This window comes from Varanus komodoensis, unplaced genomic scaffold (genome assembly GCF_004798865.1).
Source record: "Varanus komodoensis strain SLA01 unplaced genomic scaffold, ASM479886v1 scaffold5, whole genome shotgun sequence".
NCBI lineage: Eukaryota > Metazoa > Chordata > Lepidosauria > Squamata > Varanidae > Varanus > Varanus komodoensis.
This window is the reverse complement of record NW_025336087.1, coordinates 22,161,360-22,180,557: the sequence shown is the minus strand read 5'-3', so window position 1 is coordinate 22,180,557 and position 19,198 is coordinate 22,161,360. Positions and strand designations below refer to the sequence as shown.

The window sequence follows — 19,198 nt, the reverse complement described above, 5'->3', positions numbered from 1 at the left end:
AGCTTCAACCTAACAATAGTCCTGTTATAACTAGAATTTTACCTTAGAAATATATTATAGCAGAGAGCCACATATACTGTGCCATTTGTCCTGGCTGAATGAAACAGCAGTCTAAGTAGAAACCATTTCTGTCAAGGTCTCTTGCTGTGTAAAGACACCTGACATAGGCTGCAGTCATACATGTGTTTCCTTGAGATTGATCCATTGTACTGAGTGTGCCCTAATTCTATGTAAATATGCTTAAGATTATGCTACATATAGCTTCTTTGAAACATAGCAGGCAGTATCTAAGACTGCCCATATGTAAGTGGGATTGGGAACAAGCAATTTAAAAAATCAACCAGAAATGAGTGGAAAAGCTTGTTTTTGGAACAGGGGAGGGCATCAGAGCCTGCAAAAGGAAGTTGTGCTTTGCTATCCTGATCTGGAATCAAATGGAATTTGCATTCCCACATGGAGATGTGTTTTGACCCAGTAGCTTTCTGTTGGCACAAGTGGTGGCTTCTGCTTGTACAATGGAATGAGTGGGAGTACAGCAGCGGTACTGGATACAGTCTGTATAGTTTGCCTTTGCAAAAATGAACAGTGTACGCTCTTACATTTCTAATAGTTGTGCATGTAATGCTGATCACATTTTCTGCAAAAGTTCCAGAAATTGACTATTTTCTTATATCTGAAAACTGTAAAAATGTTTCTAGGAAGTGGAATGCTGTATCTTCCCTAGGATCTTAAAACCCAATGTAGTCTAGAAAGAGTAAGTGTATGTCTGTGTATGAGATGTTCAAGGAGTAACAGGATAATTTAATATGATTTCTTCCTGAGCAATATATCACCTGTGAAAATTTGGGGAAGATTAGTTGTAGCTCAGTAAATCAGTATCAGTAAATCAGATTTGTAGAACTATCAGTAACTGATTTGCTAATGATACATATTAAAAATTAGCTGTTTGGTCTGACAAATAATATCCATGCTTTGGTTGACATGTTCATCAGAAATATGCAGAAAATATTTCAACATTTTGTTTTTTATGTTTGCTGTAAGGTAGAAGTTGCTTGAAAGACATTATCCACGGTCAAGTTCAGGTCTGAATAATGCTTGAAAGAAATTGGGTGGAAATTAATCTTATTATTAGATTTATTTCATTACTTACAAGTGTAAATGTTAGTACTGAGAGATTTCTAGTCCTTTCTCTTGGTTGCAAATAGTCCTTTTTACTTTGGTCTAGTTTGCAGCTATCAATAATCCAGAATTTTTAAAATTCTTGGTTATCATGTACAATGCTTAGTGCTAGTACATGCTGCCTGATCTTTTCCACTGTAGGTCAAAGTGACTTAATAACCCATGGACCATTCAGCTGTGATTTAATTAGAATTATGTGTCAAGCAGAAATTCTGGCTTGTTTCTTGCTTGAAAAGCCAGGGAAAGAACCCAAGAACAAACCATGGCTAACTGCTCTGCTTGCTGGGGGAGAGACAAGACACAGTTTCCAGTTAGCACATAATTCTAACCAAATCACTGATGAAAGGTTTATCCACTCACACTTTTAGTGCAATCAATTGGGCAGGATGCACCAGGACTCTGGCTTGTTCATGGAAACAAGACTTTTTTTAAAAAAATCAGTTATTGTTTATTTCAGAAGATCTTAATGCTACTTTTCATTTTTAAAAAATCCCAAGGATATTTACAAGCCACAAACATGATACAATATCATAGAACCAATAAAATTGTTACATGTGAATCTGGCTGTCTGTTTAATAAACTGGTATAAATTAGTAAACAGACATGTGCACTCGTGAGTTTTGTCAGCCTCTGAGTTTTGTCAGCCTCTGAGTTTTGGGGCGTATGAGTGTCAAGCCTGCGACCCATTGGAATGCACCTCTAGTCAAGTGAGGCTTTCACACTTTTGTGAGTCCAGGGACTAAGCTTTAAATCATTAAACTGTTCCATTACTTAATTTCATTTGTAAGAATGGTCAGTAAACAAACAAAGCTATGCATTGTTTCCTTGTATGTTCAAGATCCCAAAATGTATAGAGTGAAAAACTGAGATGGACTAAGATAATGTGAAACAGGACATCCCAGTAAATTGTGGTGTTCAGATGGGCAACCAGTATAATAAACTCATGTTTCTTCTTCTCTCCAGAAAACCTTTTCCTTTCTCTTCCTGTCCTGGCATTACTTGCACATTAACTCACAGAGTGTTTTTCTTGGAAGGATGTGAATTACTAAGCAGAGTTTTGTCCATTTCTGGTGACATATATTTGAGAGAAATGCTCAGGGTACTTTATAGTGATTGCTGTGACCCAAGGCATGTCCTTTAGTGCTGTAGAACCTGTAGGTAAGATAGAGCTCATCTTGGGGGCTACTTTGGCTCACCCATCTGGAGTCCACCTCTGTCAAAGACAAAGTGGTCTTGGCCAAAGTAGTTCTGGGTCGCCAGTAGAAGTAAAATCTAGCTTCTTGTATGGATCTTGTAAATCCTTCTAGTGTTCACTGAATGTGGCCCTACTTCGATTACTTGGGTTTATTACTGTTTGGTTTGCAAGACCTTTTACAGTGCAGCAAAGCAGTATATCAGAGTTCATGTAACAGTATGAGAAACATGACAAAAAGGAAGGAACCAGCTTCAGCATCTATACTGCAGTGGATCATTAAGAATATGAAAAGATCCTGTGTAGCATCTTACACAAGAGCCTATGCAAAATAAGTTCCTTGGATTTGAGGTATGTGTCATACAGTTACTCTACAGTAGGAGCAAGTTTTCCTACTGGAAGGGGGCCTTTTCATCCAAGCTGTGAACCTACCTTGCATTGATGCATATGTAAGGGATGAAACTATTTTAATGCTCAGAAGAGAAAGCAGAAGGGAAATGTTATAATTACATTTATACTCTGCATTTCTTTTTCTTGCAATTATTGTTCTCAGATATAGGCATTTTAAAAATCAGATATAAATGTCTACAGTAAACCTTTGGGTTATAATATTCTTTTAACTGCCAAAATATAAATGCTTCTTCCAAGGAAAATATTATGCTAATGCAAGGATGGGCCTTACAAGGATGTAACATATGAAAGATACTTGATCCTGTGAGTGCTTCTGTCTGTTCTTGATTGGAAATTGAGAGACTTCAGACTTGAGACTTTTTCAAGTACTTGGTCACTAAGCAGCTCTACTGACATGATGCACACAATAGAATTATATAACTTCATCCAGCAATTCAGGACTGGCACCAAATTTTCCTTTCCACTGCAGGTGTAACAGTAGCCACTAGAATTGTGATGCAGATGTTGCCACCTTCCTACATTCCTGTACCAAGTTTACAATTCTATACCTAAGGTTTAGATGGGGTTTAAGTGGTGGCACAGGTCTCCCACAGAACCTCTACAGATGAATCAGCTCATACCACTGGGATGCCAGAAGCAAAGATTTCTAGTTATTAAAGTAATGCAGACAGGCTTGTAAATGTGACGTCAATGTGTGTTGAATGTCATGAAAACCTTCACTGAAAAAGATCTCATATATATTAATACAATTCAATATCACCTTATCTTGTGGGGGAAAATGAGAAAAATGTATTTCAGAATAAATACATTACTTCTACCACATTAACTTGACATCATGTTCATAGAGTAAGAAAGAGAGATAGACTCTGTTGATCCAAATTCTTGTTTGGGTCTGTAGCATTATCTTTAATTCTGAACAAGTTGCCCATCTATGCACAGAGACAGGCATTACAAAATTGGTGAATATTGTTCTGTGGATAAATGAGTAAATTGTCTTGTTTCTTCTGATAAGTTTTCCTTTTAAACATTATTCTTAATTTATCAATTAATATAAATTGATTAAGTTACATTGATAAAGTAGGATATTTTATTGCAGGAACAGGGACTCCTTCAATAAGACTCAGCTTGCCATATTGCTAGAAAAAAGCAACACAGAGAACAACCTTATGGCCCTAAACAGTGTCCAAGGGCCATGGGATATTTTAGATTACCCAGTCTGAGGTCAAAAACATCACTCCTACCTTAGACTGAAGACTAAGATATCGGACCCCTTGCCCCCTCCCTCTTGGTGCAAAATACCACATCACATGCCCTCTGAGGTCAGGAAAGTAACCTTAAAGGAGTGGTGAAGGGGGCATTCCTGGCCCTCTGCCACTCCCTCATTCTTGTAGTAAGACCATAAGTCTCCAAGTTTGAGTGTTCATGATCTCTGGGGATGCAACGCATAGGAATGAACTCTTGGATGGCAATCCCATACCTGCTTGCCTGAGAGCAAGCCTTTCTGAACTCAGCAAAAGATCATTTTTAGATTAAGTGTTTAAGATGTCTAACAAATAACATTTCTATATTTAATCTTAAACAATTATATTTGTTTATTTAAAATAGAGTATTGTAAAGAGAATCAAGCAACTATTTATGTGTAATATTCTGTTATGTCACTAATGATTCTGATATGAAATAATTCTCCAATCCTGTGAGTTTGCTTGTTTAATACAAGGGTTGTTCTTGGTGATTAGATGTTTTTATGTGTGCTTAAATGTATGTTTTTAAAAGACTAGTATAATGGATGGCATTTCATGTGAGAAATAGGAACAGTGGAAATTGTGTTGAATCTTTTTACCTACTGCTAAGTGAACCTTATTTTTTCTTTTAAAAAGAAGAACAACCAAGTCTCATTAATGGAGTGAAATCTAAGCTGCATTTGACAAGCTGCCTTGAAAACAGTTTATTTTTGCTATCTGTGGGTTTTAATTAAGATGTGTTCAATTATAGTCCCCTCACACACCCACTCCCCCTGCTTGCTATGTCACAGACCAGCGATCAGGGCGCTTTCAGATGGTCCAGCCCATGACTTTGACCTTCTGTGCAGTCCAGCGTTCCCTGGGGAACCGTTCAGCTCATGAGGTCTGATTTCACACTTCCAGGATGCCTCGGCTCTCTTAACAATGACAGGGAGACAAAGCCCTTTAGAACAGGCCGCATGGGGACTTGTTTAAATTGGAAACTAGAGAGGAGTCAAGGAACAAGGTTAGGGACTATAGAATAGTGCTTTTAATAAAGAGCTCACAGCTCTGGTTCAGCTCAAAGAGGGTTACCTCTGTACAATTAATTGAGCCATTTATCTAGAGAATCTTATGCTTCTGATTTCTCACAGAATGATGTGATAAAGATTAGCTAAAAGACAAATGAGATATGCCCAGAATAAATTTAACACCAATAGCTATGGGAGTTTATAGTTTACATTAAATACATATTTGCTTGAGTTTCACCCCATTATCTTAAGTATACAAGCTTTGGGATCTTCCTGGATAAAAAAGATGGATTTTGTTTGAAGGCATACAGTACTCGGACTTCTTATCCTTGGTGTTTCAGCTTGTCATGTTAGAGGCTAAAGGGAAGCTTGAAAGTTGCATTCATCTTGAATGAAAGTAATTTCTCAGAAAACCAAATGCTAAGAATCATACAATGGTCTGTCATACTGACCCCGAGGAATCCTCCTCCTCAAATGCTTAATCTCTCTCAGATTGAATCACCAATATTGATTTCCTTTGAAAAGCTAGTATTTCAATGTTCTATTTTGGGCCAACGTGTCCCAAAGTACAGCTACGGATTTCAGACTGTGAGTCTGGAGTTGAAGAAAAGGGTGGGTCAGAATGTTTAGCTGAAATGCCAAAGTTAATGAACTCTGAGATTAGCCAATCAGCTGTCAAGAGCAAGACCACCACAGGGGAGAGACTGTAGAAGAGGGAAAGTCAGAGGAGAAGAGATGTGAATTGATCAGCTCAATGATTCATCATTGAACAAGAGGCCTAATTAAGTAACATCCACCATTCCCACTGTCTGCCCCACAAGTAGTGTGAACTTCCCTGAAGATGGAGTCAACTTCACAGGGAAGGGCAGAAGGGAATTCAGTTTGAAATGAACTTCTGGAAATGAACAAAATTAATTCAGCACTTAGAAGGATCATCAAATTGGCCAAGTCCTGCTAAAGACTTTTATATTCCTCACTCTATATTACACAAAGCCAGCCAAACTCAGTAAAAGATTGTAGCTAGAATACTCTTGCCTTGAGCGACTGAAAAGAGAAAAGGAGATACATGCTTACAACAGGTATTCTTTTCTAGTTGGGTCAGAAAGGTATTTTTAAAGCATCAGAGGTAGCATGTGAGATGATTGCAGAATGGGAGCTGTCAGCATAGTAAACAAGTGAGCTGATTGCTTTGGTGGTGGCTTGGCCTGCAAATATGTAGATGCTCATTAGGTGCACTTGTTGTTCTAACAAAAGTCCAAAGTGTTTATCTGAATCAAGTGTAGGCCTGATGATTCCTGAAGTCTTACTGCTTGGCTGAAGGAATTCATTCAGTCACCACTGCCATGAGCCCTCTCTGTTGGGAGCGGCCTACAAGGAAAGAGAACTGTTAGGTCTTTGTGCTCTGAAGAGAGATCAGAGTCTTCTGCAGAAAAATGTGGGTTGCAGTCTAGCCATACAGAGGGGTTTATGTTTCAAATGTATTATAGATTTGATTAATGGTGATAGAGCCCACTAATAAGTATTTTTAGGGCAGTTAGAAAGAAACCAAACAATAAATAAATGACAAAACAATACTGGAAGACCACAGTCTTAAAGAAATAGCTACATAGAATATAAGATTTTAAAGTCTATGGGAATTGAAAAGATTTTTCTTTGGTATAGGCAATAGGAAAGCATCTCTAGAATTTCATAGGCTAGGTACAGAAGGTTCTTGCTATGGTTGCCACCCATCATCTCAAGGACGTCCACACAGTAGGCTTCTCTGGCTTGAGACATCTGTACAGCCACAATCTGTACAGCCACAATATCTGAATGTTTACATTTCTAAAAATGATTATTTTCCCACACTGTCTACTGCTTTTTTGCTTTGTTTATATTTTCCATTTTGAAAAACATTTAGGATATTTATAATATTGAGATAATTATATGTAAAGTAATTAGTATTTTGCTATCTAAATGTACCATTATGCCTACTATTATATCTGTAAATGCTTTAACACATGGGATGCAGTGGTATATTTATTGAGAATATTTGATTGATTGATTGATTGATATCCTGCCTTTTTCCTACAAAGGGCTCAAGGCAGCTTACATGATTCTCCTCTTCCATCTTATCCCTACAACAAGAACCCTGTGAGGTAGGTTGGTCTGAGAGTCTGACTGGCCCAAAGTCACCCAGTTGACTCCATGGCTGAGCGGGGACTAGAACCCAGATCATCTGAGTCCCAGTCTCTTAACCACTATGCCACACTGGCTCTCATATTTTATATTCTTATAATCCTCCTTATTTTATAAGACTAAAAGGCATAAAGTTGTTAAAAGGCCAGTCCTCTGGCCCCTAGGCATTGTCTGAGAAGCCATAAAATATGGTGGATTTCTTGAACTGCAAAGCTGTAGACAGAGCTTGGATTTCCTCCATCCAGCCCAGATGGTGCTGAACTCAGATAAAGATCGGTGCAACAGAGTGGTGAGGGAGGAAAAGGAAGAGGGGTGGTCTTGGATCCACTAGATCCACAAACTTTTTTGTGGTATGAAGGCATGCAAGCTAGACAGGCTCAGAGGGCTCATCAAGATCAAAAAATAGTATGAAGGAAAAATGGCAACCAAAAATGGCTGCCTTATTATTCTTGCTGTATTTGACTGTTGCTAGCAAGGCCTGGGATAGATAGAGGGCTCTGAGGGCCTGTAAGATTGTCCGCTGAGCATTCAAAATTTTTCCCAAATGCTGTATACTACTCAAAAAGAGGCAGCCAGCTCATTTCATCAAAACTTAGTTATAAGTATAGTATACTTCAGTAGCATCCTAATGCCCTTACATGCAATCCTTAGCAGCATTTTAACTTAACAAAGTTGTTGCTTTTCGCCCAGGGCTTCTTAATTTTTATCTGTGCAGTCATCTCCATTTCCAAAGTACTGTAGAGCTTCAGACTTTTGAAAGAATATATTTCTATGGCATTTATGAACCTAAAGAATATGAAGAGAGAATATCTTGGTAAATCAATTAAAATTATTAATTCCAGCTTTGAAAGAATATTTCTAGAATATGGAGACAACAGATTGGAAAGGCTAAAAGTTCAATATTAAGCATATCAATTCAGAAGCTCCACTGAATTCAGTCAGACTTACTCTCCAGAAAGTATGTATAGGATTATATCCTAAATGAATGGCACTTTTTCCTACTGAAAGCAAGGGGGCTTAATTTGGTCATGACTAAATTTTTGTATGAATTTCTGCTGGGCTTGATTGTGACACACTCTCTCTGAATCTCAACCCTTAAGCTTAAAGTTTCGAGTAATTCTGAGTAAGTAGTTTTTGCATTCTATCTAAAATTTCTGTTTGCTTTTTAAAGTATAAATCATTGGATTAGCAAATGAATTTCTCAGAATGTATATAGTGAGAAGCCATTAATGTTTCATAATCGTTGTCACAGGATGAATGTGAATGGAAAGAAATAGTGACATGCTCTTTTTCCTTAGGCTTTCAGGGAGAGGGGAGGGAATTGGACAAATCAGAAAAATCAGTGCTGTAACCATGGACCAAAGAAGGTGCTTTTCATCTGAAGGCCCAAACTTTATCATGTGGAAAGGAACTGTCTGCACAGTTAGCATTTTCACTACAATTTTTATTTCTGAAACTCCCTCTCCAAGAACCAATAACTTTCCTGTTCACCTTGTAGAGGTGATGTTAGGGGAGGCAGCCCCATAGGGTTGGAACCCTGCAGCCTTCACTGAGCTGAATCTCTGAGAGGCCATTTGGCCAACTATCCTAGTATCTATTCAGGAAATTCAGGTACAAGGTTCCTGATGATCTCTGTGCTGCCGTCTCTGATTCCACTCTTTTCTTTCCTTTCCATCTTCAGTCTGTCACCTATTATTATTTCTTCCTTTACAGCACAGCAAAAATGTGTTCTTCCCTTTCTTTTACCGAATGGAAACTGAGACACATCCTGCTCATCTTTCTCTTTTGGTTGCTGCCACTTTTTCTCATTCTCCCAAATTTAAGTGAGCTTCCTGTAATGTCTTGGGATTCAGAGTCTCTCCATTACCTTAAGGAGGACTCATTCAAATAGATCACAGGCCTTTCACTTCATGAGAAATCCTTGCTGCCTCCTTCTATTCCCCCTTGGCCAGAAGACATGACTCTCACATTAATTTCTGATGATACTCTGGCAGTTTCTTTTGGCTAAGCAAGGAAACCTAGAAACAAGCACTTAAATTTCAGTCAGCATGTAGCAGGAGTGGAGCCACACAAAGGCCAAGCTCTTCCAGCCTTCTTAAGATCTCAGTTGGTTACAGTCCTTTGCTGCAACATCAGTTCCTTATGAGAGAAGACTCCAGCCAGCATTATATGCTATCTATGGTTCCAAAATGATTACTGACTTGCTTGACATGATCCAGAAATACAGTGAGTGCCATGTTGTAGTATGCTTCTCCTGGGCCTCACTGTTTGTTTACATTTAAAGACATGGTACCAGAAGGGTTGCTATCTCCATATGTGCTGGTCTTTGCCTGATTCTCTTATACCAATATGTCCTTTATCTACCGCTAAGACAATATTCTTTATTTCCCTTAACCTCACTGCCCTTCATTTTTACTCTTAAAACAAGCCTAGCTGCCCACAGGATATGTTGCAATTTCCCATGGTCTAGTCACATTTCCCCATTTTTTTCAAAACCTCCAAGGAAACAACACAGTCCTTAAATGTGCCTTCTTAGAAGTAAGTTCTATTGAGTTTAGTGGGACTTACAGGTAAGAGGGTATAGACTTGTAGCCTAATTCTTACATGATGTCTTTGTTCAGTCTGCTAATTTTCAGACGATACCGTAACTAACTAAATCAGTGAAATCTGTCAATGTCTACTTGCAAGTAAGTCCCGTGTGTGCTGTTGCTTGGCAGTAGGACTGCAGCCACAGTTTATATATGTAATGGAAATAAATGCCTATTCTTTTCCTTTCTCCATATCCACTCCTTAACCACTGCTTGCCTAGTGTCAAAGTTTTAGATCATAAACCTCCTGGGAAAGGGAGCTATCCTTTCCTACTTGGTAAAGCAATAACGAACATTGGTAGTGCAGTATAATTAATAAGGCAGCCACTTTAAAATTGTACGGTAAATTATGTAGCAGCCTCTGAGAGCTGAATCAGAGGAAACTAAAGAAAACTCTGGCCCTATCACTTATATATAACTTTTCTATATAATTCACTCTATATATTTATTTATAATTCATGTATTCATTTTCAGTTCTTTACCATTATTTATATACAATTCTATGCAATTAATCTATACAATATTTAGGGTTGTATCCAGTTGTGTCCCTCTGCTCACTGAACGCTCTTCCATGCGGTGGAACCAATTTTGTTCACTGACTTTTCTCTCTGCACCCTATACGCTGCTTCCCAGAATTGCTCCAGAGGGTTTGGGAAGCTCTTGTAACAGTATGGGAGCTGGCATAGGGGGCTTCAAGGGAAAAGAGGATTCTGCACGCTTGCTTCTATGTAACTCCAAGGAGCAGAGCATGATAGAGCCTTAACTAAGACTAGCTGTTTGACCCTGCCTACGTACTGACTCCAGTTTTGTCTGTTAAAGGTGTCTGACCTTATCAGTCTAAGACTGTGACAAAGTGTGAATGCATGTGGCATACAAATGTCCTCATGGCCTGAGTCCTACGAGTCTGAGAATGGCAGTACAACTTCTTCTGTATGTAAGGTAGCCGACTCCTGGAGGTTTTCTGGATAAATGAGTCCTGGGGAAGTTGAAACCTCGTACTACTTTCTGTGTTTGGATCCTCTCCTATTATCTCTGGAGGTTCTTTTGAGGGCAAGTGATTGAAATCCTCTGAGGATGAGGGTTCAGAAGCCTGCTCCATGATAGAGTGGAATGAATATAGAAATCATTCCTATAGGTAATATGAAAGCTCAGTAAGATTCCTTGATCTAATAGATATAGATCAAGGCAGTGTGTAAACACTTTTTTAAAGTAATAATGTAAGGATTTTGTAAAATTCTTAGTAATAGTTTAGAGGTATATAATATGTGTTTGATACATTGGGCTTCTCCTGCATAGCAGTTCATCCCAGCTAGCATGTCAAGACCCCTTTCCTAAGCTGGAAAGGCACAGACCTGCAGCTCGGTGGGTGTCCACATGTGGAAGCAGAGATGGGGTTGGGCTTGATGGAATTATAGACTCCTTCCAACTCTATTTCTATTATTTGCCTTTGTTTGGAATTATTTTTGATACCTTTCATCTATCCTATAAACTCATTTTGATGATTGTCTTCAAAAATCTGTTACACTGAAATTATGGAGGTAACCTTGATATAGGCCAAGATCCATTAGCATATGGGAAAATAAAACATGACCTTTCACCATCAGAACAGATGCTCCTGGCAGATTCAATGAGCCTTCTCTGAAGTGCTCCATGCATCCTGCAAACTTGTTCCAGAAGAATGGGGTATCCTCTGGAACAGATCTGTGGGCATGTAGGTGGGGACAGGGGCAAACTCCTGGACTTCCATTTATGCAGTATTTAGGACCAATAAAAAATACTTGCATTGCATTTAATTCAATGAGAAAATTTTGGGTAAGTATAATAGCAGGGTAACATAGCTTATAGATTAAAAAATGCATTGTTTCACTGCCCTGGAAGTAATAGCAACAGACTGTTACTTATCAGAAGCAGGTTAAGAATATGTCTTTTGTATGCACAAATATGACACAAGTGTGTATGTGTGGGGAGTTGCAGGGAGTGTGCTTACTTACATTTAGCAGGAAATTTCACAGAATAATACTGAGAGGGTAAATAGCCAAACATAGTAATTTTCTTGTGAGGCAGATGGTGCATGTCATCATTCACACTCAGTTCTTAAAAGCAAAATAATCACCTCTGAATCCCTAGAAGAAACTATCCTTTAGACACTGCACAGATCGTAAATGAATTCATTATATTAGTGCTAAATGATATTTAACATTTTTCAAAATGCAAACATTTGAGCATAAATTTAAAACATTTATGCTTTCCATTAAAGTTAATAACATGTACATTAACCTATGATGGTTCTCTGAATTCATATAGCAGTTTGGACGATGGGGCACATGGACAGCTTGTCTAAATATTGATTTTATTGTCATTTGTTTAGGGTGTGAAACAAATTACATACCTTACCAGTATCATTAATGTGGCCCCTTTGAACTGCTGAATCCATGGGTTTGTGTAATGCATGACATTACATTATAAAAGTATTGAAATAATTGTAAAATACAATTGCCTCATGTTCTAGATTGTAGAAAGATTCATAATGGGTTCTTTCAACCATTTTACCTTTAACAGTAAATCAGATGCACAGGTTTATCACTCTCCTGTTGACATATTTCATTTGGTAAAAGTGTCTTGGGGCATATGGGTTGTTTTGCAGTGTATTTTGGCTATGATGGGTTTTCTTGATGAAAATTCACTCTCCAAGCTGTAAACTCCATGCACATATGATGTGTATAATTTTTTTCTCTGAAATATTGAAGGCATATGAAAATTGGCCTTATGTTTAATGTAGCCATGGTAGATTCTCTTGCAGTGAGATCCCAAGCATGTTTTCTCAAGAAAATCCTGATAAATTTAGTTAGATTGACTGTAGAAGAGTTATTAATCTAAATGGCATAGGATTTTAGCTTTGATCTAAATTACAGCCAATTTTAATGATGAAATGTGTTAACTTCAAGAATTTTTAAATGACTAAATTATTATCTGTTTGCTTTAGCATATCTATATTTACTTGCCCCAACACTAAACCAAAACTTTGCTAACTGAATTGTACACTTAATGATTTTTTTGTGGGTGCACTGTCAAATGATGGGGTGGGGAGAAACTTCTGAAGGGCAGTTATTGGGCAGCTCAGGGAACTGAAGGCAACACTAGCTGAGGATTCCTAACAGGCAATGGCAGTGAAGCTCAAGATAAACTCCTGAAGGCAACGGTAGGTGAGAAACTTAGAAGAAGGCAATGAAAAACCACCTCTGAATTTTCTTCCCTAGAAAACTTGATGATGAAACAATCCAAAATTAAACATCACAGTACTTGGTGTGAGCAAACTAAAGAGAACTGGAAAGGGACACTTTTAGTCAAACACAAAGTGTCTTTACTCTGGAAACGATGAACTCTGAAGAAATGCAGTGATTCTAATACTGAGCCAAGATGTAGCACAGGCAGTCAGGGCTATCATGCAAAGTCTGACAGAATTGCATCAGTCAAAATTTGTGGAAAACCTATCAAAATAACCATCATGAAAGTCTAAAGAAGAAAGTGAAAACTTTTGTGTGAGTGTTCAAGAGGAAATAACATACCAAAACAAGACATGCTGTTAATCCTAGGTGACTGGAATGTAAAAGTAGGAAACAAAACAGGATCCAGTGTTGTTAGAGAATTTGGCCCAGAGAAAGAAACAAAGCAGGAGACTAACTCAAAGAATTCTGTGAAAACAATTATCTGTTTATCATAAATACATAATTCAAGGAACCAATCAGATGACCATATATGTAGACATCACCAAATGGCCAATATAGAAATCAAGTAGATGGTGTACTCTTAATATCAAAATCAGAGTAAACCTTAGGTAGGCCACTAAAAGACGTTTAGTACCATAGTACAAATTAAATAATGCCAAAGGATAATTCTTGATACAAAAAGAAAGAGAAAAGCTTAGATGGATGACAGAAGAAACACACATGCTTACTAAGAACAGATGAGAAGCAATAGTTTACTAGCTTACTAAGAGGCAATGAGAAGAAATGGGGTCAGAATCCTGAATGCAGCTTTTCAGCAATGATTACATAGAGACAAAAGGCACAATTACAATGATCGGTGCAAAGAACTAGAAGACAACAAGAAAAATGGAAAAGCAAGTTGTCTTTTTCAGAAGATCAAGGAAATCAAAAGGAAACTCAAAACTAGATTAGGAATGCTGGAAAACAAACAGGGAGACATAACTATCTGGGAGAAAATAGAAGGTGGAACAAATGTACCAAAAACTATGCAGAAGAGATGAAAGGATGGCAGACTCCTTTAAAGAGGAAATGTGCAATGAAGAGCCTACAGTATTTGAAAGTGAAGTGAAGGGTGCTCTGAAAATACTCATAATGAAGCAAGCGTTCAAAATGCTCAAAATGAAGCAAGCAAATGAAGTAGATAAGATACCAACAACTGTTCAAAGCTTCAGAGACTGAATTGATCCAAAACCAAATATATTACACCAGCAAACATGGAAAGCAAAACTGGAAACCTTCAAAATACATTCTGTTCCCCAAGAAACCAGATGCAAAAAATGCAGCAATCATAAAACTATTGCAATAATTTCCCATGCAAACAAAGTGATGCTCAAGGTGTTGCAACAAAGACTAGTGCTTTGTGGTGAGAAAAATGCCTGCCATTCAAGCTAGATGCCAAAATGAGGAGGAGACATTTGAAATCATATTGTTGGCTACTGCAGCACACTGAAGAATTTTGAAAGATCAGTCAGTGCTTTATGGACTGCAGCATATAACAGTGTGGATCTCAAGAAGTTATGGATGTTCCTGGAATAAAATGAGTTTGCTTATGTACTTGATTGTCCTGATGCATAATCAGTATCATGGGCACGAAGCTACTGTCAGAATAGATTATGGAGAAACAGACTGGTTTCCTATAGGCAAAGATGTCAGAAAAGGGCATATTTTCACTCTGTATCTGTTCAATCTGTACACAAAAAATAAGATAAGAAAAGCTGACTTAGGATCAGAAGAAAAAAGGAAAATTGATGGAAGATAATTTAAAATAAATCACTAATTTAAGATACGCATCTGATACTATATTACTGGCAGAAAGTAGCAATGAATTGAAATGTCTCCTAACAAAAGTATAAGAACTGCAGAAGCAGGACTGCTGCAGACTATTAAGAGAACAAAAATGATGACTACAGAAGAATCACAGAACATTACTGTCAACAATGAAGAAACTGAAATTGTGAAAGTTTGTTTATACATTGGCTCAGCCATCAATTCCAAGCAAGATTGCTTCAGAGAAATTAGAAGATGGCTGAGATATGGGAGGGCAGCAATAAAGGCATAAGACAAGATCATCTTAAGGACATTTTACTGCAGACCAGAGGAAGATCAGCCGCAAAATTTTATTTCCAATTCCTATGTATGAGTATAAAACCTAGACAGTGAAGAAAGCTGACAGGAAGAAAATCGATGGATTTGAAACATGCCGGAGAAAGCTTTTCAAACTACCCTGGACCCGCAGAAAGACAAATAGATCTTAGGTCAAATACCCTGGACTGGCAGAAAGACGAACAAGTGGGGCCTCAATCAAATCAAGGCTGAACTTTCCATAAAAACAAAAGTGACAAAACGGAGGCTGTCATATTTTGGGCACATCACGGGAAGGCAAGACTCACTGGATAAGATGATCGTGCTAGGGAAAGCTGAAGGCAGAAGAAGAAAGGGAAGACCAAGTAGGAGGTAGATTGACTTCATAAAGGAAGACACAATTTTGAATTTACAAGTGCTGGGCAGACGAATGGGACTTTCTGGAGGGCATGGGGTTGCCATTAGTCAGTGGTAACTTGACAATACATAACTTTTGTAATATGCTGTCCCTAAATGAAATGATTCAGAGCTGCTTCCTAAATCTTCCAGCCATCACAATAATTACTCAATTTGCAGTCGAAATTGTAAAAATGGTGTACAGCATGCTGCATTGCAAAATTAGTGAATAGAAATGTTAGAACGTCTTTATAGTGTGAATTCAGGTTATATAGCATGCAATGGTAATTTTAAATCAACATTTGTGAATGTTGTTAAAATTGTCTTTTCTCAGGTAAAAGTGATCCCTTTTGTGTTGTTGAGTTGAGCAACGACAGACTGTTGACCCACACAGTATACAAGAACCTTAATCCTGAATGGAACAAAATCTTTACCTTGTAAGTCTTAATGTGTGGCTTCCTTTTCTTGAAGGTCTTGCTAGTTTTTTCAAATGTATCAAGAGATAAATTGCTCTGCTTTATTAATCAGAACAACATATATCATTGAATAAGCAAAGGTATGTGTTGGAATCTTTTGGCCTTCTGGATGGTGATATTCTAACTGCCAATTTACTTTGTAGGTAGTATTGCCCGGTGTTTGAAGTTTGAAGTGACTAGGCAGAGGCCTTTATAATGTTGGTTCCAATTGTTATTATTAATTGTTCAGGCAAGCCAAGCTATGTTCCTATGACTCTGCTACTATTAAAGTGATGGTGAGAAAGATGTCATAGGGAACATATGAAGCATACTGAGTCTGTACATGGACCAACTAGCTCAGTATTGTTAATTTTGAGTGTCAGAAGCACTTAAGGCTTTCAATAGGTTTTTGCTTTGATTTTGTTTTAGCATTCTTTTTGGTTTTTCCCTTTTTTTTCTTTTTGAGTGGGAGGTACCAGGAATTAAACTTGAGACCTTCCTGCATGCAGAGCATGTGCTATACCACTGAGTTGTACATTCACCATACATATATGCAGGTGCCGGAACTCAGGTCTTGGGGTCACATTTTTACACAATGGTCGCCGCCGGCAGTAAGCACTCGGCATGTGACCACATGACCGATCCCAAGCCGAGCAGCATCCCAAGCCGAGCAGTACCCTCACAATCAGCGCCAACACACAAGCAGCCCGCAAGCACTATGTTAATGATTTTGCCGCCCGACCTGCTACGCCCAACAGGGCGATTCATAATCACTTGGAAAAATCCATCAAAAAATGGTTCCGGAACGCCATTCCGGTACGTTCTATGACAAAAAAAGCCCTGCATATATGACTAATATGACAGTTCTATGTGATTTTAGCTTTAAATGTAGGTGAAGCGAAACAGTACCACCAAAATGATACTGAGGTTTTATTTATGATTACATTTATATCCTGCCTTTTTATCCCTTTGCAAGGAACCTGAGGCTTACATGGTTATCCTACTTCTCTCATTTTTCCTTAAAATGTCTCTGCGAAGTAGGTTTAGCTGAGAGCCAGTGACTGGCCCAAAGACACCCATTGGGTTTCATGGCCAAGTAGAGATTAGAACCTGGATCTCCTGAGTGCCTGTTCAATGGTCCAGTTGCTATACCACACTGATTCTCATGTTGCCTCTCTAGAAATCTTTCATGCAGTGTTGAGCAGGAATTCCCAATGTAAGTTGACCCATCCCTAATCCTCACCTATTCAATCTTCTGTTATATTGAAATTAATTCTCTGAAAAAAGGTTGAAAGGATTCATGAAGGTAAAGAGGAGCACAGAAGAAATAAAGCAAGCAGAAGCAAGCCTTAAAATGTGAGGCAGGAGCTATTTCTATAGTTGTTTTTATTTTTATTTGATTATTCAGTAATTTAAAAGTTAAGAGAGGTGCCATGATAGTGAAGCCAGGATGAAGGTGGTATAGCCTATTTCTGCTGTTGTGAATGGACAACCTGCTTACCTAAAGTTTATAAGGAACTTTCATTATTTCTTATATTTCATAGCTGTTTCATGGCCATTGAATGGTCTGTTTACCTTTGTTTTGTTTTATGCAGTAATCATTCATATATAAGATAATAATCTTCCAGCTGTGGGCTTGGTGCATGAAAGCTTATCTGCCTTTGAAGTACCACTTGACCCTGTGCATTCTTTTTTTTAGCTAAAAGTATTATATTTGTCACTTTTTGATACATATCCACAGAAAATCATTTGGGGCTTTGGTGTGTATGACTATTAAGTTCTGACATGCACTAGTTTAAAAGGCACTGGTTTTAATTTATAAGGTAATGGAAGTTGCTGATTTGTTGGGAATGAAGCTCTGGGATGATTGTGGTGGTGGTAGATGGAGCTCAGTGCTGATGACAGAATGATGAGAGAATTGGGCTACATGGTCCATTGAACTACTTAAGCTCTGTTGCTCTGATTATACACTTACTGCTGGGGTCACAGAATTACAGAATCACAGAATAGTGTGTTGGAAGGGACCTAGAAGGCCATCAAGTCTACCACCCAGCTAGTGCAGAACAAGTTACACCATCCCACTCAGATGTCTGTCCAGTTGAATGCCTCCAGTGCAGGAGAACCCCCAGCATCCCCAAGTAATTGGTTCCATTGTCATACTGCTCTGTCAGGAAATTTTTACTGATATCTAGCTGGAATCTGGCTTTGTTATTCTGTAATTTGGCTGTTATTCCATATCCTGCACGCTGGGATGATTGACAAGAGATCCTGTCCTTTCGCTTTGTGACAGCCTTTTAAGTGCTTGTAGAGTTCTATCATCCCCCACCCCACCCCCAGTCTTCTCAGGGCTGAGCATACTCAGTTATTGCAATCTCTTCTCATAGGGAATTGTTTTCAGTCCCAGGATCATCCCTATTGCATTCCTCTAAGCCCTTTCCAGCTTGTCTGCATCATTCTTAAACTGTGGTGCCCAGATCCAGAGACAGTATTCCAGATGGGGTCTGACTAGTTCTGAGTATAGGGGAACTAGTACTTCATTAGATTTGGAAGTGACAGTTCTATTAATGCAGCCTAATATAGCATTTGCCTTCTTTGCAGCTATGTCACCTTTTTGGCTAATATTTAGCTAGTGATCTATCACAATTCAAGATCCTTCTCATTTGTATTATTGTGGAACCAAGCATTCCCCATCTTGTGGTGATGCATTTGGTTTTTTTTTTTTTTTTTTCTGGAACTTGTCATTTGTTCCTATTGATTTTCACTCCATTGTGTTCAGCCCAGTGTTCTAACCTATCAAGATCTCCTTGAATCTTCTTTCTGTCTTCCAGGGTATTTGCTATGCCACCCAATTTGTGTAATCTGCAAATTTTATAATGGTTTCCTGTACTTCCTCATGTAAATGATTAATAAAATTGTTGAACAGCCACAGGGGCCAGGACAGCACCCTGCAGCACCCTACTTGTTACCTCTCTGCAATTTGAGACGGTACCATTGCTGAGTACTCTTTGAGTCTGATTCTGTAGCCAACTGTGGATCCATCTGATTGTTGTTCTATCTAACTCACTTTTTACTAGTTTGCTAATCAGGATGTCTTGGGCACTTTGTCAAAAGCTTTGCTGAAGTCAAGATAGAGAATGCCCACACTAATACTGCAATCCATCCTGGTTGATAACCCAGTTAAAAAATGAAATCACATTAGT

The 19,198-nt window shown here is 38.3% G+C and overlaps 1 protein-coding gene across 4 annotated transcripts in view; it reads left to right on the top strand.

The window, feature by feature from the left end:
* The window catches only part of MCTP1 (multiple C2 and transmembrane domain containing 1), a 158,991-nt gene that overhangs the window by 47,340 nt on the left and 92,453 nt on the right, over positions 1–19,198 (top strand). For all 4 annotated transcript variants that reach the window (XM_044446291.1, XM_044446289.1, XM_044446288.1 and 1 more), the window contains one exon: positions 15,878–15,980. In XM_044446291.1, coding sequence (XP_044302226.1) covers positions 15,878–15,980 — 103 coding nt within the window. The remainder of the gene's footprint in view (positions 1–15,877; positions 15,981–19,198) is intronic.